Below are 24,185 nucleotides of genomic sequence, written 5' to 3'. Positions count from 1 at the left end.
ATACGTTTCGTAATTATCGAGTCTCGTTATTCCAGGGGAGGTTCGAGAACGGAGAGTTCGCTTTCGTTAAACCCACATATACTCGGAAGGTGGGGAGAAAACGGCGTTAAGTCCACGCGGCGTCGTTCACGGCCAAAGGATGGAAAGATAGAAATAGAAGAGAGATAGCAGAGGAGATAGAGATAGAGTAGAGCGTAGGTTCTTATATTCGCACTTTTAACAAAAAAAATAACTCACCGTACGCGATGGTAGGTGGGGTCGTATTATCGGACCGGACACCGTCGGGTTACCATCGGGTTACCATGGTGGCCATGGTGCGCCCATGGTTGGTTTACCGATAGTTGAGCGTAGTGGACGTAAGTAAAAGGACAGAAGTAACCAACAATGTGAGAGCAGCGTCAAATGCGGCCGAAGAGAAGAGATAGAGAGTGGTGGAGATTTTTTTTGGTCGGTTTGTTCGGATCACATTCCGTACGGGAAGACGTGTTTTTTTTTCAATTTTTTTTTTTTTTGACAGTTTGCGGATAGTTGTTTGGTTGGTGTCGGTGGTTGGTGGTTGGTGGTGGTTGGTGGTTGGTGATGGTAGTGGTCGCGATGAGGTGGTTGTAGATATTATGGCGCAAAAGGAAACAACACATAGAACAGACAAGAAAAGACAAGTGTGCACAGCATAAGTGGCATTCAGTCAAGCATGTGCGTTAGACGATTTCTATTGCCGTTATATCGTCTCTTTTCTTATTTTTTTTCTTTTTCAATCGTATGAGTCTCTCAGTAGCGGATTAAGATGAATTTGGCGCGATGCGTTAAAAACCGTGCGATTGCACATATTTTTTCGAAAGGTTTGTTAATTAACGAGAACAATAATATTTAATGTTTTTTTTTCCCTGAGACACTTCCTTTTATACTTCATTATAATTCTTCCTCTAAGTAGCTTAACCCGCTACTGAAATGTCTGAAAATCGGCAAAGTCGCTCGTCGGGCGTAGCAAGAATGTTTTACGCGGCATCGATGTTGCGAAAACGGTTTTTTTTTTTTTTTAAAGAACATGATATTTACTCCCGACGCATTCCGCGTGTAATTACGAAACAAATTCCCGGGAATCACAGGTATAGAGCTGTCCGTGTCACATTTTGAACCGACACGAGAAAATTCTCTGGGGAAAGAGCACTTGTATCATGCCACCATGACTGTGACGAACGTGGGAAACGTTTCACATTAAAATTCATCGCGTTGAAGCAGGAAACCCCGCTAGGAATACTCGGTATTTTACAAAATAGACTTGAATTAACGTTTAAAAATCACAGCGCGCGAGCAAATTTGCCGATATTGAAATTTCCACAAACGCGCGCTGTTACGCTCGCGTTTTCGTCGTTTTAAGGCCACAAATACTGTAAATATAAAGAAAATAATCGATTAAAAGGTGAGAAAAATGATTTTAGTCTGCGCCGAAATTGCTAAACCGGGCGAACGTACAATAGTGTTCTGTTCGATTTAAATGGAATTTCGATTTAAATGGAATTCTGTAACGCGCTTTAGACCGTATGAAAGAATTAACTAACTCGTTTAGAGAACAAGGTATTTAACTCTCAATCGCAATAAAATATTTAAGATTATTAAATATTTAAGATATTTGAAATTATCCCAATTATAAAATCAAAGGATTGCTTAAATTCTGTTGAGAATAAATCGTTAAAATGTACGATCGCCCTCGGCAAATTCGAACACGTCGAAGATTACTTCATCTCAAATCGAAAGAGATCGGTACCAGACATTCAAAAAGTAAGCAGCGAATTCTGCGTTAAATTTCACAAGAGACAAAGTTTGAAAATTAATCCTTCTATTCCCTTGCCGAAATTCTGACAAATCTGTGAAAGTCAAGAAAATTCATTAGCGTAGATAAGATGAAAGTAATCTTGACGTAATGCAGCGATCGTAATCGCACGTGAGATTATCATTGTATATCGTGGCGCAACGTCGCTACATAGAAGTTTCCTGGAGCAACTGTCTAAGAGAAAAAGAAGTCGATTAATAAATTTTCGCAGGATCGCTCGAGGATGCGCGCCAAGCTACCGCGTCGTCCTGTCGAGCGGAACAACTTTCCGTTATTATATTTATCGTTAACGTAAGCTGGCGAGCGTGATCCTCTCGCGATCCTCGCGCGAATTATTAAGTACTAGTTCGCTCGGTTAAACCTATAGGAGACCTAAGTATACACTATAGCATGCGCAAAAGAAAACTGGTAATCAAAAGATAAAACGCTCGGCGGCTGACGGAGACCGAGTTAAGTAAAGGATACACGTACTCAACGTAACTCAAAGAGGTAACTTAAGCATAAAGACGATAACAAACGAGCAGATTCAGGGGCAGAGAGAATGAGAGAGAGAGAGAGAGAGAGAGAAAAAGAAACGAAAAAATAGAAAAAGAGGGTCATAAAGTGATAGTGAAAGTCGGGGTGTGTACGGAGGGTGAGAAAGAGAGTAAGAGAGAAGGCTCAGAATATAATAATGTTCGCAGGAGAAAGAGAGAAAGAAAGTAAGAAAGTAAGAGAGAGAAAAAGAGAGAGAGAGAGAGTATGAGAGAGTGAGTGAGAAAAATTAATGCCCGACGGACGTCGGCCAATGGGGGGTGACTTTTTCGTGAAGTGGAAAAATATGTCCGGCAGCTTAGCGCAGCCGAGGGTACGGCGCGTCGTGAATCGACATAAACGTGCAACATCGTCTCTTGAAATTTTTCTCGAGGTCGGTATAGTGCTCGTGTCGGTGAGTCGGAGGATTGGCGGGTTAGCGGGGGAAGGAGAAGAAAAGCGAGCGACGACGGCGACGGCGACGGCATCGAAGGGCGCGACTGTCGCGGGGATAAAGACAGGCCGGGAGAAATATCGTGGTTGAATAGTTTGCTTATTAAAGGCTTCGGTGAAGTGTAAAAATAAAGTAACACAGAGGAGGACCCTTCCTCACTTCGATCCGAACGCGCGATAACGCGGCGACGAGAATTCCTTCGCACTGGCCGCAATTAAAGAGAAGCGCACGGAAGGTTTTCGAGTTGAAAATTAATCCTCAAAACGTATGATTTTTTTCGCCGTTAGAAGTGACATATTGCTCCCGTGGGTAGTTACGTTCACTTTTGACATTTATTACCCACGGAGAGAATGTTGATTTTAACCCCGAATTGCCAGGAGTAATATGACGCGCAAAAATACGATAAAATTGGTAAGAGAAATATGCTTTAAGAAAATTATTTATTAAAAGTGAGAAAATATATAAAGACATCGATATTACGTCTCAAGGATTAATTTTGCCGCGCGACTCGACGAATCTGAACGCACTGAATTTCTTCTGGAAGCGATGAGTTTCTATCGATTGTTGTAGTAGAGGTCCGCGGAAACGAAGTGAAGAATCGCAAGGTTTTACGCTGGAGAAAGCACGAGAAGAGGAGAACGGAAAATATGTATAAGAAAGCGAACGATGTCGCAGCTGGTTCGCTCGAGAAGGTGAAAAATGGCCCCGCGTGGAGAACCCCCTAGCTCTCGTTCCTTTTTGTTCCACGACCCGAACTCGTTATAGTCGTTTTCTATCTTTCTTCACGTTGGAAACGAGACCGGGGAAGATATCTAACATCGAGAGTAACGGATAGCTTGACAATAGAATGTGTCTGCGGAGTCGTTGCCTGTGTTGCGTAAACTCTCCTGCGGAAATCCGAGACGGGTGATGTCAAATCGCTCGTTGCGCTCAATGCTCAATCTCTCGTATGATTTCTCAGCGCATCTATCGAATGGTAGCTTCATCTCGACTAGTCCACTCTCTTCGATTTCTTACGTGACTCGAGGTAGAAGCAAACGAATATTAACCCTTTGCTGTTCTATGTCAAGTTGGACTCGACGCAATGCTTTGCGATGACTTAATTCTTCAAGCATTATTCGAATCTGTACGATTATACAATCGGCAAACTACGCTGTTAAATTCATCAAATTATACTCAATTTCACACACACACACAGTCATTTTTATATATATAATATATATAATAATTCCTTTTATTTTTATTACGTTTTTTTAACTTTATTTTACCATTACTCACTATACTATATATTATACTACAATAGTTAACTTAATTAACCTAATGGAGTCAAAATAACACTGTTTTGTATTAAAATAATAATTTCGACACACATAGTAGTTAAAAATAACAAAATGTTATTTAACTGAAGGTGCTGGTTTAAATTTCATTCCTTAATATTTGACAATGTATATTTTTTAGATCTCCATAAGTTCTTTTAAGTAATCAAAATTCTTTGATTCACGTTAGACCAGCTGATTAGGTGAAATTAAGAACGAAATACTTGACCTTTGCTTATTTGCGAGAAATAATTTGGACCGCAAAGGGTTAATTTTTAAATCGCGCGAGATTTGCAAAGAGAAGACATGAATTCGCATTCACGCGCATTTACGAGCCAATGGATCGTTATTTCCTAATACCTCCGGTATTACATTTGTGGTGATTTACGGTTTTGATTTCACTTGCGCGAGATCTAGTTTATTGGTTCGACTGGTTCGGAGGATTGTTGCGAGCTTAGCTTAGATCGCGTCCGTCCGTAATGGAACTTTACGTGCGCGCTGGAATGCACACAGGAATGAACGATTGACTCGAGTCGGCGTAGAGGGCAAGATGCCGATGGAACCGCGCTTCGAAGGGAGCCGGTTGATCGATGCCTCGTGGCCTTCTCTCGTCATCTCACGGAAACTCGGTGCGTTCTATCGATCGGATATACCTTCCCGGGCCGTTCGCTCCGGAGGAGGCGCCCGAAAGCCTCTTTTGCTCCGGATTTCGCTCTGGCCAAGAGCCTCGCGGAAGAGAGACGCGGAGAGCCGACCGGGGTGGAGGGAAAGGGGGAGGGGGAAGTAGGGGAATTCTACCGTGGATAGCACGCCGTCCGCTGGCAGCCGGGCTCTCAGGGGTGACCGGAAATTGTCGAGAATCTTGTCGATCGCGATTAGTTAATTAAACACGACTTTCGACAGTGACGGGGCGCGTGTAACTCGAATTATCGATTTTTCGACGATACGATTCCGCGTGATCGGATAAGAAATTAAGAAGCTAAGCGGCTTTCGAACAGATGTTGTGACAAACAATCGGCTTTAATATATCTCTCGATCGAATAATCACCAGATATTTCTATTTATAAACCCTCGAGCGATTGAAAACTACGGTAGAAATCGCATATTACATTTTGTACATGTACTTTTATATTTATAATAACTTTAATTGTCACTTATTGAAGAAATGTTTTTTAAACAATTATATTTTATCGTATTTTATTCTTATCAAAGAAAAGAAAGATTTTCAACACTTTTTTACAATTTTTTTGCAACGGCGTAACTCCGTGCGGATGGTTGAGTTGAATTTAAATATTGCTCGAAGTTTAGGGATGTGTTTTGCTACCCTAAAATATAATTAAATCTTAATATAAAAGCGAATTTCGGCAAAATGTTTCTCGCGTTGCAAGGAGGCATCCCGTGCACATAGATGTCAGAAATTCGAATATACGTATATGAATTTTAAGAGCAAATAAGCGGACGGCGAATATTGTTCTTCGAATTGTTCAAAGATGGACCGAGATCGTTCTGTGTACTATCGACGACCTCGGTCCAGCGGAAGAGGAATCTTGCGGACGTATTGGATCAGGCAGGTCCGGCCGCAGCCGGTCGCGCGCGCTCGTAAAACCGAAAGCATTGTTAGTGGAGTGTCCAATGTTCGTTCGCTGGACGTTGTTAAGAGAACGAGCAAGCGGCACACACACACACACTCCACACAACAGCATTCCACGCGCGCGCGCGCATCCAAACACACACACACACACACACACACACACACACACACACATAAGAGCGAGATATCTCACGCTGCATCGTAAAGCGCGCAAATAAACCGAACTCAAGTCAAACGAGCGAAACTCAAACGAGGGACGGGGGACGCGGCGGTTGTTTTAGGTATTGCTGTGGAGGGCAGAAGGATGGCAGGCGGGAGGATGGTTTTGAAGTCGTAAAACAGTGTCGCGAACGCTATAACGAATGCAATGCGGAAATTCGCCGTCTAAATCCCAGAATGAGCGAAAGAGAGCGGAGAGAAGGCAAGAGTGAGGAATAGAAAGAGAAAGAGAGAGAGAGAGAGAGCGCGCAAATGAGAGCGAGGATTGCAGAAACGGAGCGAAACGGAGGGAGATGGTGAACGGTCGAATGGTATGTATATATTCACCGAACTTTCTCGACTAATCTACCGAGCTTTATGAAGCTCTTCTCGAGACGAGCATAAATTCGCGTGAATCTGCTGTTATTGTAGGCGACGGGTCTCTTCTCCGCGAGTCGGGGCACCGCGTAGGAGAGCGACCGTATTTCTCGTCGCGCGCGCGTTTGCATCACGTTATTTTAGATTTGAAAGCACGGGTAAGGTGCTCGAGAAAAAAAGCGTCAGCGAAGTCTGGAAGAAAGAGAGTTTCGTCGCGCCTTGCGATACCCTTTACTTTGCGAGAACACTTCGATTCGTTCGTTCATTTTGTCCTGTTATTTTTATCGCGCTTGCGATATAATAAAGTCGTGTCGCTTCAAAATGCGATTTCAAGTCAGGGATACAGATTGGACGTCCATTATTCATGTACCGATGAATAATACGTGCTCGATTGTTGACGAAAAGCGCAAGAAGCAGGTGGGAAAGGCTTAACGAGATAACACAAAACGTAGATTGAAGAAACGGAGAGAAAGGGTGAGATCAAACCGTGACGATTAAACTCAGTACGCAAATATACGAGGGATATGTGTGGTACAGAGGCGGCGATGTGTATAACGCAACAAAATCAGTGTCAAAACGAAAGATAACGGAAGGAAAACGGAAGTGAAAACGGGCGTTTAACGGCGTGTACTCCGGCAATTAATGGACGATTGTAATGTTAGCTCAATCGAAAGTCCGGAGGACGGTTATGCATCAGCACGTTTAAAAGAAAGTAGAAGATGATGACGAAGATAGAAATATGTAAGTATATAGATAGATAGAGATATATGTATATATACAGGAACGAAGAGAGAAGTCACAACTCAACATACGAGAAAATAATATCTCGCGCGGAACGTTCGTATCGACGTCGTTCTACTGGTGCTTCGTGCTACAGTTTCTCATCGAGGAGCATTTAACTGGAATAAAAGCGTTCCCGCGAAAATGGAACAAAAAACCAATTGAAATTTTCGATTCGTTGATCAAGATTGCCGTTGAATTATAATGTTACTTCTTATTACAGCTTGTCTCACTTGTCTGTCGATCGTATTTTACAGATTCATTTATTATTATTACTTTAATAATATATTAACTTGAGAATTGCACAGCAGGAAGCTAATTGCCTTGCTAATTGCACATTAACTTAAGACAAAAGGTATCAAAATTAATTATTAGATTATTATAGTTTATATATATATGCGTCAATCGTGAAAATGTAGTCGAAGAAATCGAAATATTTTCCCGCGTTATTAATACGGCGGTAAAAATTTGCAATATCTTTCTAGTCACTTAAAAATACCGCACGAGCGCGAGAACTGCGTTTACCGTGCATAAGAGAATATACTTGTTCCGGCAGAACGCACGTCACGAGGCGCACCCGCGCGATAAAAAACGCAGAAGACAGAAACAGAACGAAACCGAAACGCAGGAGAGAACACTGGCAAAGAGGAAAACAAGAGAAAAAAAAACGAAAAAGAGTTAAGATCACTTTGTCACAAATACATCGTGGTACAAAAAAAAGGCACAAAAAGGTGGAAAAAAGAAAAAAAAGGAGGAAGAAAACTCTCGTTAGGTTATACTCTTGGCACGCACGAAAAAGAAGAAAAAAATCTTGGCTCTTCAAGTAAGTCGTCGGCTCTCACGGGGACTTACCATTCTTTTTTTTGACAACGACTTTGGCTGCGACTTTACGGGGGTTGCGGTATGCCGAACGATCGGAGTTTTGAGTGGTAGTAGTAGAAGTAGTAGTAGAAGTAGTAGAGGTAGTAGTAGCATAGTGTCGTGCCGAGATAGGAGGAGTCCAAGGCCAGTGTGATTGATACAAATATAATAGAGAAGGAGTACGATATAAAAGACAGTCAGTGCAACTTCATGGGAGAGGGGGTGGGGGTGGGGGGCGAGGGCGGGCGAGAAAGGGGAGGGCAAGAGCGAAGGGGGGGGCAGAGGGTTGTGAGCGGCGCATATATCTCTCGCGATAATTAAAGGAGGCGAAACCGAGGGGAAGGGGAGAAAAGTGGAGGGGCCGAGGGTGCCTTTATTGATCGAAACACCGGGACTCTCTGTTTGAACTCTTTTTTTTTTCGATCAGAGCGACCTAGCCGCAACAGCCAGGAAAAACGTTCTCGCGAGCGCGTTCTCTACGAGACGGTGAGAGGAGGGAGTAGTGAGGGGGGCTGCTCGACTTTCTTTCGGAGCTCGAACCCGGCCCGGTGGATGGATACTTGTTAGACCCGGTGATCGTCCACACGGCTGACACCGGACGGTGGTATCGATCTGACCTTCCGACGTGCCGCGAAGTGCGGGGAATGAATTAACCCGATGTCTCCTTGTCGGACACACGTGGACGAATATAAAATTAATCGGCGATAGCCAGCCGACACAGGTCGATATTTCGGATATCGTAAAAAATATATGTCTTCGGTACGACTCGGTGAAGACGTTCGATTTAATCAAAACTCGATCCAACACTGTCGCGAAGAGTGGAAAAAAAAATCGCGATTGTCACACCGGTCGCAAAGCTCCATCCGCCGATTTGCCGGAGAGAGTCATTTTTCTTTTAGCTTTCCATACGTAAGGACGAAGGGCAGAGTGACTATACATACACATATGTAAAATATACGAAAAAGGAAAAGAAAGTAACAGAATAGGCCAGCGGGGGCGGGATGGACGTAACACACGTGAAATTGAAATTGACTATGGAACTCGGACAGAGTGATAGAGTCGATCGGGGCGAACGAAAATGACAAATAAAAATCCGATCTGTAGATACTCCCGGGGGGGTTACACACATCGAAAAATAATTAAGACGAGAATCGAATGACGGATTACCATCGCAATTACAGCGTCATCTTACCCGATCGTTGCGATGCATGCGTGAATTAAATTAACGCGTGATGCGCAAGATGGCAAATGATGATCCTCGCCCGATTAGCTTCGAGCTGAAAAAGTACTTTGAACTCGTAAAGCTCAAGACCCACGCGAAGTAGTTTTATACGTGCTTTGAGAAACAAGCAAAGGGGATCGTGCCATCTTGAACAAACGTATGGAGACAGGGTGAAAGATGCTATATGAGTATAATGATGCAGAAAATTAAAGTCTACCGTTGAAGATGTAAAAAGTCAGGCTATGTGCCGTCGAGACACGTCGAATATATGTATTACACACATACATGTATATACGTAGTCGGGAAGTGAAAATAAAAATGACAAGAAGAGCAGATACGGAAAGAAAAAAAAGTAAGAGAGAGAGAGAGAGAGAGAGAGAAAAAGAAAAAGAAGAGAAAAACCAAGTAAAAATCTCATATCTCGATGCGAAAAATCGTAAGTACCATCGAGGGGTAACTCACTCTAAAATCAGCGAGACAACGTTCAGCGTTATATAGACGTTGTGCTCTGTTTTTTCGATATTGGTGACGCTAAAGTAAGGAATTTGTCTTATGAGTCTGTTAGAATAGCATCAATGCAATAGGCGATCGTTATTCTTAACGTCGGAGTTACTATATATTTCTTGTAAGCTAGCGATAAGCTCGTCGTCGCTAGCAGCGCTAAAAGAGCCTAGTCCAGTAGCTTCTCGGATGATTTTTTTCTTACCAACTAAGAGCCGTCCCTTACAGGTTCGTTAACACCTCGATGTTGACGTTAATCGAATCTTTCTTCTTCCGTATGTCTATATTTATACCTTGGTTTATATACAAAAAGTTTATGCTCTCTCTCTCTCTCTCTCTCTCTCTCTCTCTCTCTCTCTCTCTCTCTCTCTCTCTCTCTCTCTAATAAAACCAAATATATATAAAATAAAATAAAAATATGCGTTTCATTAACTAAAAGGGGTTGATTATTAAATACATTAAAATTGAGTGTATAACAATAAAATATATTATACCTTCATAATATTAATCGCCCAAATATATTTATGATTCAAGTGTAACGCTACTTATTTACGATTAAAAGAAAAACAATAACCAATCAATGAAGAATCATGAAGAATAATCATTTATTTTTATGACAGTTGCATTTGGGCTTCATCAATTTTCCGATTTGTAAGTTAATATGTTACAGGCAATTGGATCTCGAGGGATTTTTTTTTAAATATAGTCGTGTAAGTCGAATTAATTAAGTTTTATTCAATTTTCTGGAATTTTTCATCAAATCTATGTCCAATTTTTAGATTTTTTATTTTAATCATTTTTGAGTGGATTTTTCTGGAACTTTTCAGTTTTTTTTTGAGAAATTTAATGTCTAAGTTTTTTATTAATTTTATTCGATTGAAATGAATTTCGAAAACTAACGGATTCCAAATTTATTATAAATGAATTTCTTGGAAATTCGAAGAATTTTAAATATACGTAATTTGTATGCAATATTGGCAATTGTAATTGATTGTTATTTTTAAATTAAAGTTTGGACATTTCATGTCAATAATTTATAATTTTGTATTTAAATTATAATTTCAATTATAATTTAATTCCAAAATTATAAATTCTCTCTGTACAACGAAGAAAACATTATTCCTTCTTCCAAGAAAACACTTAAGACTTATTTTGAGTAGACAAGTATATTCTCTGTATAATGTAATGACACTTATAACAAATTATAGGTAGAAAGTATTTTTTTTCTTTTTACAATGTAGAAACATAGAACAATCTGTAAAACATCTAGTAACACAGTCTAGTATTTCAATATTGCAACGTTCCTCTTTCGTTTCGTATTTACTCTATCTTCGTTTGATATTCGATGTGCAACGAAGATAGAATGATACTTACAGCGCGTGAGCGCCCAAACCGAACGTAGCCAACATATTCCGAGTTTACCCGACTCGTCACGAAGAGTAAGACTGTACGCTGTACAGTAAGCGATCGAATGCTATTTTTCCTTATTCGATGCTTATCCCATGGTTATTTCTCTTCGCGGCGCGTTGCGTATGACTACGCTTGTGATTTCTTTCCTTAGCTATTGATTTTAATTTATTTTATTCGTATGCGAATGATTTCATTTTATAGAATAAGAAACTTATGTTATACATAATAAATAAATTGTACGGGCAGTTACACTGCGTTAAGCAGAATAAAGCTGCGCTTATTTTAACAACATCTACCGATTTTTTATTTTGAAAAATCATGATTTTAGAGTGATTACCCCTCGAGTACCATAAAACAGATGGTCAAAGGTAAAGAAAAAAAATATACAGTAAATTTATGTACATACACACATATATATCATGAATATCATATAGAACGGAAGATAAAGAAGAAAAGAGAAGAGTTAGACGCGAATAACGTACGTACGTTCTTCACCTTCCGAGAAACACGACGTTACGGATAAAGGAAAAAAAATAGACAAGACGTGATAAATAAAAGAAAAATACGGAGGGAGAGAAAAAGAGATAGAGAGAGAAAAACAGAGAGAAAAAGAAACTCGACATCGCGAGAAACTACTATGAAATAGCTAAAAAATTAATGATAATCAATGAAGCTCTTAATCGTGTGACGTCTAGAAGAATCGAGCGGCGTTTCTTACCATCTGTCCGTGCAGCGAGTGAAAATGCAAACAGAAAGAGAATTCAAGATTTGTCTCTGGAAGTTATAAAAGTGAGATCGTGGCGGGAGGAGGCAGGGTGATAGAGAGATTTTTTTTTAAATCAACTATTCTTTCAATGAATATTTCGGGTGAAATCGCGTCAATACATATTTTTTTTTCTTTACTTCTGCTCAAGAAAGTGAATTTTAAGAGGGGTACGCGAGCATGAGCAAAGTCATGAATCGTAGGGATATATAATGAGAATAATTAGAGTACGTAGAATTCACAGGTGTCGTCGAAATCGAACGATCGAAGAAATTGTGGCAGAAACTAACCGGCGGATCGATCGTGCGCGTGAAAGCCGCGAGGCGAACCGAAAAAAAAAATGACACGTCGAAGCTTCGCCGCTCCCGTTAAATTAAAAGCGATCGAACGAAAAATTAACGGCGTGTTTCAACTTTCATCGCCGCGATGAAAATGAACAGTCGCGCAATTCCTCGCGAAATTCCCGCTCGCGAAAATCCTCGCCGTTATCCAATCCGGACGCACGTGCACGATCGATCTTCCTTTTCGGCGGAGAATGCGACGATTCGCAGAACGGGGGAGGGGAGGGGGGCGGGGGAATCCCGATTCATTTTTCATCGTTAGATCGTCTCCAGGTCTTTTCTATCGGCCCGGCATGGCACGCGGCAGAACGTGAGGGATGAATCCGCGCATTCTCCCCGGGTGCACGAAGATGATGTGGCCTCCCTTAGATCGTGTCGGAGCTCGTAAGAGATTGCAGATATTAGCGGAGTCTCTGCCCGTTTTATCTCTCGCTCGTCCGTCCGGCCGTCTTCTAGGTGACGGATCGTTTTTTCACGTGATTGCATAATCCTGTGGCGCTCTAAATAAAACGAGTGTTTTTCTGATTCCGCGAGACGGCTAACAAGATGGGAACGGGTGTTTTCGTCGCGAACGCGACGATTCTCGTTTCGTGTCTCTCTGCACGATTACTTCGTATTGGACAAGTAAAAGTCAAACAATATCAAGAATAGCCCCGATGTAAAAAGAAGAGGGGCTCTGATCACGATATAAGAGAGACCAGTCCGAGTGCCAATCTTGTTCGAAATGTCTGCAAAGTAACAGTGTATACGGATTAGGGTGGGGAATATGAGAACTAAACGGTAGACATTACCTTCCTCGAGACCTTCATCGCCGTCGCTCATCAGCTCGTCGTCCGAGCAAATGTTCAGCACGTTCACCAACATTTCTGTAACTGGAAGATAAAGCGAAAATCGTCCGTTAAATTAGCATATCCTTCAATAGACTGTAATACCTTATTTCTATCTTGAAATATTTTATTTAAAAAGTCAAGATCTCTTGCCCCTGTCTAAATTATTGCAATTAAAATTTTTCTCATATTTCTTTCTTCTAAACGTAAATCAATTAATCATTTATTCGATTGATCATTAGAGCTCGTTAATAAATAAAATACATCGCATGGAGATAATAATGTTTTACAGAAGCAAACGAGACTTGCCGGTCTAGCGCATGACTTACCTTTCTCGCCGACAAACGGTAGGGACCATGTGAAAACGTCCATGAAATTGGGCAACCAGTACGGGTGTGGCGAGCAATTGAACTGCCTGATATTCATCACGTTGTTTTCGTACTTTAAAACCGCCGCCTGCGGGCAGAACGAGCACATCGGGACTTTACGATTGTATACCAGCGGTCCACAGGTCATAAAACGAACAAACGCACCGACCATAAATGCGACAGTTAAATTAATGTCGAAGCTTTACGGTCAATGCTGGACAGTGACGCGGCTGCGATTCGCGGCGCGAATAGAATTTTTACCTTGTTGTTGTACACGTCGAGATAGTTGGGCGCGCTAAAGATGGTGATAAGCGACGGGAAGCCCGTCGTCTGGGACTTTCGGTACATGCGATATCCGGCGTCCTGAGCCTCGTGCGCCCTTATGATGCTGAGCAAATTGTTGTTTTGCAGAAAGTCGCAACACGCCGCGTAACTGCAAGCAGATATTATCGATCGGCCGCTTGAGATTGGGAGAGAGAGAGAGAGAGAGAGAGCGCTTGACTGCCGATAATTACTGTTGAGAGAGTTATCCGAGCATATGAGCGGGCACGTTAATTCGCTTATTACATTTACGTAGCATTAATAACATGGAAATTGCCGTGCTAGGGTAAAATGACTCGGCGTTAAAACTTTTAATAGAAACGCCAAGATTATTTCCAAGTAAATTCCGCGGCAAGATTTGTGTGAAGCGTATAAGTTTTAAAAGTGTGTTCGTCAGGCAGCCATCCCGACGCGTGAATATTCATACCGGGAAATTCGTGTATGTTAAAATCGCAACCTGGATTAACGTCGTAACGCACGATCTTTTGGCACACGCATCAAAAACAATTACGCGCGCGTGCGCGCGCGCGTGTGTGTAATTGTTTTTGATGCGTGTGCCAAACAATCAATCTTAACTTGTCGAGAACGATTGGTGCAACCATTTGTATGCAATTCTGTGAATTTATACAGAATTGTTGGAGCGTTCTAAATATTGAAGTAGAATATTATATAGTTTCTATTTTTGAGATTGCTCGAAGCTTCGGCGTTAGATTGCTAAGTTTGTCGTTAATGCGAGTTTGGGTATTCTTTCGTACTTTTAATGACGATCCGTCCCCTATCAACCGGACACCGGATGATGGACACTGGTCTTCTCTACCGGCGTTCATGTTCACATAAACAAATTAAGCCGCCGAAAACGTCAACAGGACGGCCCTTTTCGCTCTATCATAACTGACCCGGCCAAGAATCGTGAGAAATGTTTGCGCCACGTCGCGGCATGGTCATTAACGGCCATTAAGACCCGTTCACAGCGCCGACAGAGATTAATGACGAGGTGAAATCTCTTGAAAACCGTGCCCCGTTCGCCCAATGGCCGATATCGATCCCCGGGTCGTTGAATCTTAACTTCGATACGCACACATCCCCGCGGCGCGACGATAAGATGATTTATTTAACGTGGAACGGTTATTGCGGCGCGCGAGATGTGTTCCGTTTCCTCATCGTAACACCGGTATATAGCCACTTCGGGTCATTAGACGGTGTGGGAGGGGGTGATCAGGGGGCTTCATTACTAGTCGGACGTTCGAGGGAAAAGGAGGGTAAGTGGTGCGAGTCGCGGTGTAGTCGGACGACCGACGCGACGGCGATTACAGACCGGTCTACTTGCATACTGCTCGAGACGCGAAAGATGTGATTTATGTTCGCGTGAAACTTAATGCACATATACCTTATCCCCGGACCGAGACACGATAATGCGGGAATCGAAAATGAGGGATTAACGGGACTGGCGCGCTATCTGGGACGTCTTCATAACGGCCCCGCTATTATCTTATCGCGATCGCGATCGCCTGTGCCACGTCCACGTATATATCAATGAACAACTTGATTATGAAAATCACCTCGATAAATTACCTCTCTAACGTCCGTGCCCCTGCTACTCAAGAAATACCGACACGTACAATTCTTCGCTGGCCGTAACGTAACTAACGTACCGCGCTAACGTTAAATAGAGACACTTTAATAAGGATACTGGATACCAATTTGTTGCTGGAGATCGCCTCGGAGCGCAGAGATTTAAAACGAGTTTTTCCGGAATTTAATCTATTAGAGTCCGCTACGCAGACATACATGACACGTATACGCGGAATAAACGAATAGGAAACGTTACGAGCGTGCACACGCGAGACGGCTGACACTTAACGAATCTCGGTGCTCATTAGCGCGGCCGTTCGTATAATTAGCGTATCCGCGAGAGGAGCTGTCGTGTCTGCGGTTTGCTGACACTGTCGTATAACGCGGCCGTTATTAATCCTCGCGCGCGGAGCAAACCGCGGATGTGTCCGCGGACGCTGACAAAGGACTACGCGACGAGAGACCGAACGTGTCACGTAGGAAGATTGGGCGAAGAAGGAAAATCTCTCAGAATTCCACGGTCCAGAAGGGTCAAGGAGAGGGGGGGGGGGAGCTAAAGTTACCTCGTTTCACGCTGTGTGATCGCGCGAGGGGTGTGTGTCCAACGCGCTTCCGGCTGCGCTGCTCGCAAACAGATGGCGAGATAATTACCCGTTGGAGGGAATTAACGGGTTAGCTGGGAGGAAAAAAAACGAGGACCGGTCGACGACAGCCGCGAGATGTATCGCACAAGCATATCGTATTTCCACGGCAAAAAAAGAACTCCGACTACCGCCGAGCGACGATGGGGTGTTGACCTCGTTTTTCCTTTTCTCCGCTAATACGTCCTTTATTATTACGTTAACACCGTGGTATCGACGTGTCCCGCACCGATATATCAACGACACCGACGAAAAGTATTGTAATTGCATTTTCTGATATTTCCAATTATGCGATCCTTTTTTTAACATCCTTTATTGGCAGTATGGCTTGATGAAATATCGTAATTTTAATCAAGACAATTTTATATTTGCTTGTTTGTATATATGTGTGTTACAATTGACGAATAAAAGATTTTCGAGAAGAGAAAACTGATGTTGTATAAATATAATTCTAAAATTGTTTTCGTTAATTGTTTCAGATTTATATATATATATATATATATATATATATATATATATATATACATTATATATATATATATATATATACATATATACATATATATATAATTTAGGCATTCATAAATGTATAAACAATGAAATAAAACTTCAAAGAAAATAAACAGATAATAGAATCACTATTCGGTTAATTCCAAACAGAGTTTACTTTGAATTTTAATTCGAGATTTGATTTATAGACATATAGACAATATAAAAAAATGTATCTTAACGTTAAAAAATTAGAAAGTTGCAATAAAGAATTATCTCCCTCAAGAATATTTTTGTTAAGAACAAAATTTAGACTCAAAATCAGAATACTTTGTCTCACCAATCTTTAAGTTGGTGCAGATTGATAAAGTTAACGAAATTTAATTTCTGATATCAAAGATACAATATTTTTCTTCAGTTAAAAAAATGCGATTTACAGAATGTGACCAAAAGTCTATATATAATATCTACGCGAATAAGCATAAAAAATCAGATATCGCATGTCCACTAAAATTTATGTCGGTTGACGTGTTGCAGAAAACTTAGAGAGACGGACACTTACCTGTAAAAGTATGAACAACCCCTGACGCTATTGTGAGAGAAGTGCTCCGCGTTCTTCTCGTTGCCGAAGTCCTCGAGAGGATCCGACCAGAGGAGATCGCACATCGGTCCGAACGCCGGCGGCTCTTTGAACCTGTCCAGCTGAAACAGCAAGTCAACATTGATCGAATTAGCTCAAGGAATTAACTGGCAGTAACATCAGTCATCGCAAACGCAGCGTAATTTTCAGCGTAATTGTTGGCCATTGTCGGCTTTATCGGGTTCACATTGGGCTCTGGTCAGTCAGTTTGCACTGTATCCCCATTTGGAGGTTTAGTTGGTCCGTTATACATTACACGCGAACTTTATGCGGTTCTGATTGGTGCCGATTAATTGCGACGGCTTCATTCACGGTTACATCATGTAACCGACATTATATAAAAAGTTCAGATATATCGCACTCGTATATGTCGTAACGTTTGACTTCGATTTCTGGAATCGCTGTAACAGCAGACTTATATATTGCCACTTTGACGACTTCTCGTGAGGTACGAGATACCTCGACGTCTAAAAGAGAGAGGTGTGAGCGATAATCTGAACTTGGAATTGAATTATAATTTGACAGCGATTTGACAGCGTCGAAACGTGTATCGAAGCGCGACAGAGTCTCGAGGGTGACAACTCCGCTGCTGAGTTTACGTATCGCGACAGCGCCCAAACAAGGTATACGTAAGCCGGATCGTCTGCAGATTGCATTAATTAGGCTAGCGAGCCTGACAACAATGCGCTCACCACGGATTTCTAAATGTCTATTGATTGCCACTAAATCGCTAAACACTGAAATCCGATATTCAATGTTGTTAGAACGCGATGACGGAGATAGATCCTATCCACGCCGATCCCACTTGACATTTACCCGACACCACGCTACATATATATTTCCTCGAAGGAAATATACCTAACTGTTAAAAATCACACAAGTGAATTTATATAACGTTTTGAATTTTAACTAATTCAATCTTCCGAGTTACTAAACAGAAAAAGTGTGAACGAAACGTATATTCATATAAATTCTGTATAAATCATCGCAAACACGCTATATATGAAACTGTCATAAATACTCAATATGTACTTTGGTTTACCAATCCCGCAGAGATTACTTATTTAACAGAAACTGAACAGACGACGCTTAATTTGCTCCCAAAGTCATGAAGCATTCGCAAACGCGGCGCGAATTTATTCTCGGGCCGCGCGCCGAGAATCGAGCCACTCCCCTCGAATCGATGTTAAAGGCTCGAAAACTTGAACGGCGAAGTCTCGTTCGAGGGACGAGCGAGTTTCGAGCGGAGTGGATATCGAGAGAGCACGGAGAGAGGGGGCGGGGCGGGGGGGGGGGGGCGCGCAAAGACAGAGTCTTGCCGCAACGAGAGCCTTCAAATATTTGTTTCCGTTGATCTAATCTCGCCGAGAAAAGTCCGCCGGCGCGGCGCGATCTCGTGCCCATCAACTCGGCTGCCTTCGGAAATCGTGTTTAATGACTTCCATGAATATGAATGGCTTCGAGAGGTGAGTAGGTAGGTATTTGGCGCGACGCGAAACGTCTCGTCATCGCAAACACGGCTTCCCCTCTCCTTCTCTTTCTCCGTCTCATTTCGGGATGCAATCAACGCGGATGAAATACCGAAGACGAAGATCGCGAAATTCCGTTTACGTTATTTATAAGCTTCCTTTTTTTTGGCGTTTTGGTTACGTTGAAATTTTGCATATGTAAAATATGTAGCTTCAGTTTTATTTTTTACAAAACGATATCGATTCTCAGTCTGTTTTCGCAATATTGCTGCGATCTGACCGTCAACATTTTTGTATAGGTTTTATTAAAAAAATTTTTTTTCAACTTCCACGTGCGATCTATCTATATAAAATAATTCCGCGTGGTTCTGCACTCGCAAAAGAGAATAATCCGACGCAAAGATTAAAGCTGCAGCTTTCGGTACGTTCATTCACTAAATATTTAGAGATAAATGATACATGGTAAAAAATATCTCTTGATGTAATAAAATACAATTTTTTCTATAAATGTTATTTACAGTGTACACTGAGAGAAATGTTGAAGAATGTTTTGTTGAAACAACTAAAATTTTGTTACCGTAACAAAATTTTGGTTGTTTCAACAAAACATTTCTCTCACAATCAGTGTGAGGGATATGATACGCAATCAAACTTAAGTCATAAATTATAAAATTATAAATTATAAAAAAGTTATAAGTTATACAATAAAACTAATGCTTGCTTTCAAATTTATCGTAGACAAGTATACAAATTGAAAAAATTAAGATATAATAGATAAGAAATTAAAGTTTAGATCTTTTTCCATTTATCTACGTTTAAACAAATATTAAAAAGATATTGGAAACATTAACCGATTTTTCAATTTCTTAGAAAAACAAGAATTGGCTAACACCAAAGGAGTTACTTTGCATGCACGAGCTACAACTTCAAAAAATTAATAAAAACTTCAAATCACTTGCTCCCCTCTAAATGTAAGCTCCGCGGTACTATCGACGCCATATTCCACGATTAGCCGAGCCGAAGTTGCGCGACGTGATCTTGATGCCGGCTACAAGTTTCACGTAACAGGTAGCGTAATTACGTCGAATGGGTTCGCATAAGTTCGCGACCCGTTTCCGCGTAAACACGTACAGACACGCGGGCATATTGGGCGCTTATTACGACATAATGAGCAGTTATAGTGCGCGATAATGACAGCGGCGGCATTAAGTGAAGCGAGCGTATCTTATGTCTCCCTATCATGTTTGCAGTGTCTATTATAGTGATACCTAATAGTGTTTCATTGCCCTGCCCTCGTGTAGTCTCGCTCTGCCTTTCATACCGCATCGATCTTAAATTCCGCACCTACAGAAGGTAAATTTCTCTTGAAATGCAGCGAGATTTGATTGCAGCGCGTCTCTAAATTGAATTCGAAATACCAGAATATTCAGATATATTATTCGTATAATCATATAATATGATATCAGCCTCTCGTGGGATCTTTCGAACGTATTATTCCAACAGGTATAATCGCAAAATATATAAGATTTCTGATTGTCTATATACATACAAATTGTCATCATTTGTCGCAATTACTTAATTTTTTATATAGTGAGAGTAAATCGTTATTCTTTATTTTCTAATATAATATAAAATCAGCTTCTCTTGGCATTTTTTTCGAACGTATTATTCCAACAGATATCACAACGAAATATACGAAATTTCTCATTGTCTATATATGTAAGATGAGATCATTTGCCGCAATTACTTAATTTTTTTATATACCGAAAGCAAACGGCGAACGTTATTATCTTTATTCTCTTGCAGCACGAAACAATTCGTTGATCACGCCAGTTCGTTTGAAAGAAACATTAATTAAAAATACCGGGCTTCCAGGCCAAATTGCGGTCGCCGCAATGGCGCGCTCGCGGAGAAGAACGGGCGAGAGGTGGAAGGCCGCGGGGGAGAGAAGCGGCGGACAGAGGAGACGGAGGAGTGGGATTCTGGGATGAAGAAGGCGTCGTTTCGCGGCACGAAACAAACGTAATTTAACGCGACGCCCCGGCTCACTTCCTTAATGGAATGCTTCGTTTGCTCCTGAGATATATTATGCATCTGTGGATTACGGGCGAAAAAATCGCCCTTTCGCCACCTCCCTTCCTTTCTTCTTTTTTCGTCCCCCCCACCCCTCCCTCGGTCATTCGGGGAAACGCTCTGTAAATGCGCCGGAGCGTGCGATTCTTTCTCGCGCCGCGACGCTGCCGCCGCGATGCTCACGCCGATGCCAATCGATACCTCGGACAGCTATACGCTTTGTGTCGTATTATATCACACAGAGTGTATCTCAACGGTATCCTTTACGCGGTTTCCACGCGGAGATCCCTTTCAATCGTGCGGCCCCTCCCGCCCACGTCCCACTCGTTTTCGTTCTTTCTCTCTCTCTCTCTCTCTCTCTCTCTCTCTCTCTCTCTCTCTCTCTCTCTCTCTCTCTCTCTCTCTCTCTCTCTCGCGCGCGCGCGCCATGACGCGTGTTTAATCGTGTTTGCCCCTTTATCCGCCGCTACCCGCGTAATCCGTGATTTATAATAATCTGTGAAAAAACACGTCGCAAAGATCAAAGATAAACGAGTCCAGCGCGAGGAGCTCGTCTCGTTTTGCCGCTGTTGGCCCAGAGAGTAATAAGGGAGCGCATGAAATACACAGAAAGCAGACAGAAAACTCGAACGTATGAGAGGTCGAACGTAAAAGCTGCAAAAAAAAAAAAAAAACGGCCTGCGGCTTTCGTCCTCTGTATGCGTGGAAGTTCTGCCCGAAATCGTTAATCTCGCCGCTAATGCTTTTCTTATTCGTGAAAGATTTTTTCGGTATAAATATATATATATATATATATATATATATATATATATATATATATATATATTCGTAGCTTATCTTTTCTCGGCAAAGAAGTTTTGTTGGACGAAATCGTTTCTAATCGTCGAACTTAAGTCTCCGGATTAAACACCTCTTATAAAGTACTTCGAGAATCGGGAAGTAAGAGGACGAGGGGGACACGGTAACGAAACAGCAAAAAGTTCCATCTTGAATGCGGTCCAATTAACTAAAACGCCCCTAATCTGCGTATCCCTTCCAAGAAAGATCGCGGACGTTTATTTCGAGGATGATCTCAGGGCGCGGCTGAGCTAAGGAACATAAACTGCGCCCCGTGATTTTCGATCCGGCACACGCGAAGGACTAGATCTGCCCGCGATAATGCGATTACGCGATTACGCGTGATTGTGCGCGTATCTCGTCAGGAGTCTCTCCCTTGGAGCGACACTCGGAGTACTTTGGGGCGTAATCGCCGTATCCCGGGAGCTCCCGAAAGTTTCTCCAAGTTTGGCTCGTTAGTCATGTGCGCGGGAATAATCCGGGCGCTGATAGCGGAAGACGCGTCTCGCGGGCGCTTGTCATTGAGAATTTTCAGCAAATTGAGCGCTGGCCCTTTGTGCGCTGCCGAAGAAAAACTCTCTCTCTCTCTCTCTCTCTCGCGGCGAGGAAACGAGCAATTGTCGCCTTTGTGCGAAGTTTCGGCGCACAAAGGTGACGGTCGCGGCGAATGAAAAAAAGAAAGAAGAAAGAGACGCGGGAGGAACAGAAAAGAGCATAGAATAATGCATTAATTTGGTCCATTCAGGCTTGCGAACTGCGAACGGGGTTAATGAAGTCGTCAGGTCGTCACGCGCGGTTGTTATACTAATTAACGGAAATAATTAGCGGTTGTGATCCGGGCGCGCGCAGGTCGGACGGTTCAACGTTTTCTGATGAAGCGCGCTTTTCTCGCGGGGTCCGCGGGGAAGACAATAGCGGGCGTTCGCGGAACGAGAAGAACCGTTCAATCGTCGTTAAAGGCCGAAATGAATTCGTGTTAAAATGTGAAAACGTCGGCCTCTGCTCGGGGCGTTTATTTCAATTGGCAGTCGAGGGATTGCGAACTAAAACGTTTTATGCATCACTTCGCCACGGCACAAAAACACATAACGATGTTCTATTTATCCGACGTATAAATAAAATCTTTGTGAAATCGATCGAGAGAAATAAAGGAGTTGAAAAATGTTCGAAGACTTCTCAAGAAAATATTTTCGACGTCAGTTTTGTCATTCGATGCGCTCGAAGCATCATCCGCGAAATATATCACGTTCGGAATTTAATTCGCGCAGCTACGATATAAAACACCCAAAGTGGAGAGCAGGTCAGGACAAGACTTGCGCGGTGGCAGACACGACAATAAATATTATTATATTTATATTAACGATGCATAATTAAAGCGATAAGTTCGCCAAAAAGTCCGATCCCGGGACGCGATCGCCTTACGGCGGATTATATAAAACTTCGCCCGTCCAGACGTTGATCCCACTACTGCGAGATGGATCCGGCTCCGCCAGCCAAACACCGAGGGGGCTTAGCGGCTTGGTTTTTGCGACCGTCACGGCGTGTAGATACGGCGAGAAAGGAATTACGAGAAGCCGCCGTGCAGTTCGGCTATGTCATTTGGTATTCATATCGCTATACCGATGCTCGCAAAACACGCTTTTATACGCCGGGACACACGGAATAATGTATAACAGAGAAGAGAGAGAGGGAGAGAGGAAGGAAAAGTATCCATTGCATACTGCATGGTGTTTCGCATCTCTTTGCTCGCCGAGAGCGACTAAATATTGCAATATTATAAATTAACATGCTCCATAATATGGATTACGTAACGCAACAAATAAAATAAAAGAAAAAAATTAAAACAAAAAAGATTACTTACATATTTTATTATATTATTTATACGAGCGAAATATTAATATGCATTCTCGCTGCCTGATATATTGAAACATTGCGTAATCCAAGAAATCAGAAGCGTATCTGAAATGATAAACACGAGAAATGACGTCAAACGCTTAAAAATTCTTGTGAAAATAAAAACGAAAGCTGTCCGTAAGCATTTGTCCTTGCAATTACCGACTTCCGATCGTTTTCCGATTTCGGGAAACCGGAGGAGTTGGCGAAAGCGCTCGTAATAGCGCGACTAAATCGCGATAAATGAATCGGAGGAAGGAGCGAAGATTTCTTCGGTTTCACTTCGATTTTCTTCCACGCTCCCTTTCGCCCTTCCTCTGTTGTATCTACAGTCTCGTTTTCCGCGATTGTTCACGTCGGAAAAGAAGCGGGGCGATCATGGGACAAGGACGGGCAAGAAGTGGGTTAACTATCGCGCGATCTCCCTCGAGAAATAGCCTGTAATCTGGAAGAGTACAGCTCTCCCTCCACTTACTCCTTTCTTCAATGTCCGTTTTTATTTCTCAGGATGCTTTGAAATTATTTGGGGATCCTACTGCGTTAATCATTCTGCAGAAAGTATAAACAAAAATCTATGAAACGCTCGAGATAATTTTTTATGTCAATGTGGAAAGATATTTGTTTGCACTTGCATTAGTATCAACAATGGCATTAACGAAATAGGATTCCTAAAATCTTACATCATTGGACACGTTTCCACGTTTCTAAAAGACATCACCTTTTTCTCGGTTTTTCCGAGGATTTCGGTAATGTCTGCGGAATCGGAAACGATCGTTAGAGGATTGGTGACGCTCGTTGCACGATGGCCTTTTGTTCTATCTGTCGCGCCGATTCTTTTCAAGTAGAAATGGAGCGGGCAAAAGGGAAACCTTGAAAAATTATTAATTGCCAGATAT

The 24,185-nt window shown here is 42.1% G+C and overlaps 1 protein-coding gene across 7 annotated transcripts in view; it reads right to left on the bottom strand.

The window, feature by feature from the left end:
• LOC143901162 (serine/threonine-protein phosphatase 2B catalytic subunit 2) overlaps window positions 1–24,185 on the bottom strand; it is an 86,999-nt gene that overhangs the window by 16,305 nt on the left and 46,509 nt on the right. For 3 of the 7 annotated variants that reach the window (XM_077413205.1, XM_077413206.1, XM_077413207.1), the window contains exons 6-9: window positions 16,940–17,079; window positions 13,616–13,787; window positions 13,316–13,442; window positions 12,951–13,031 (exon numbers count right to left, since the gene is read on the bottom strand). In XM_077413205.1, coding sequence (XP_077269331.1) covers window positions 12,951–13,031; window positions 13,316–13,442; window positions 13,616–13,787; window positions 16,940–17,079 — 520 coding nt within the window. The other 4 variants (XM_077413203.1, XM_077413204.1, XM_077413209.1 and 1 more) reach the window with 3 other exon arrangements.

The sequence above is a fragment of the Temnothorax americanus genome, unplaced genomic scaffold, assembly GCF_048541705.1.
Source record: "Temnothorax americanus isolate GAGA-0224 unplaced genomic scaffold, ASM4854170v1 Scaffold32, whole genome shotgun sequence".
Lineage (NCBI taxonomy): Eukaryota > Metazoa > Arthropoda > Insecta > Hymenoptera > Formicidae > Temnothorax > Temnothorax americanus.
Note: the sequence above shows the minus strand (reverse complement) of the source record. Positions and strands in the feature narration are given on the sequence as shown.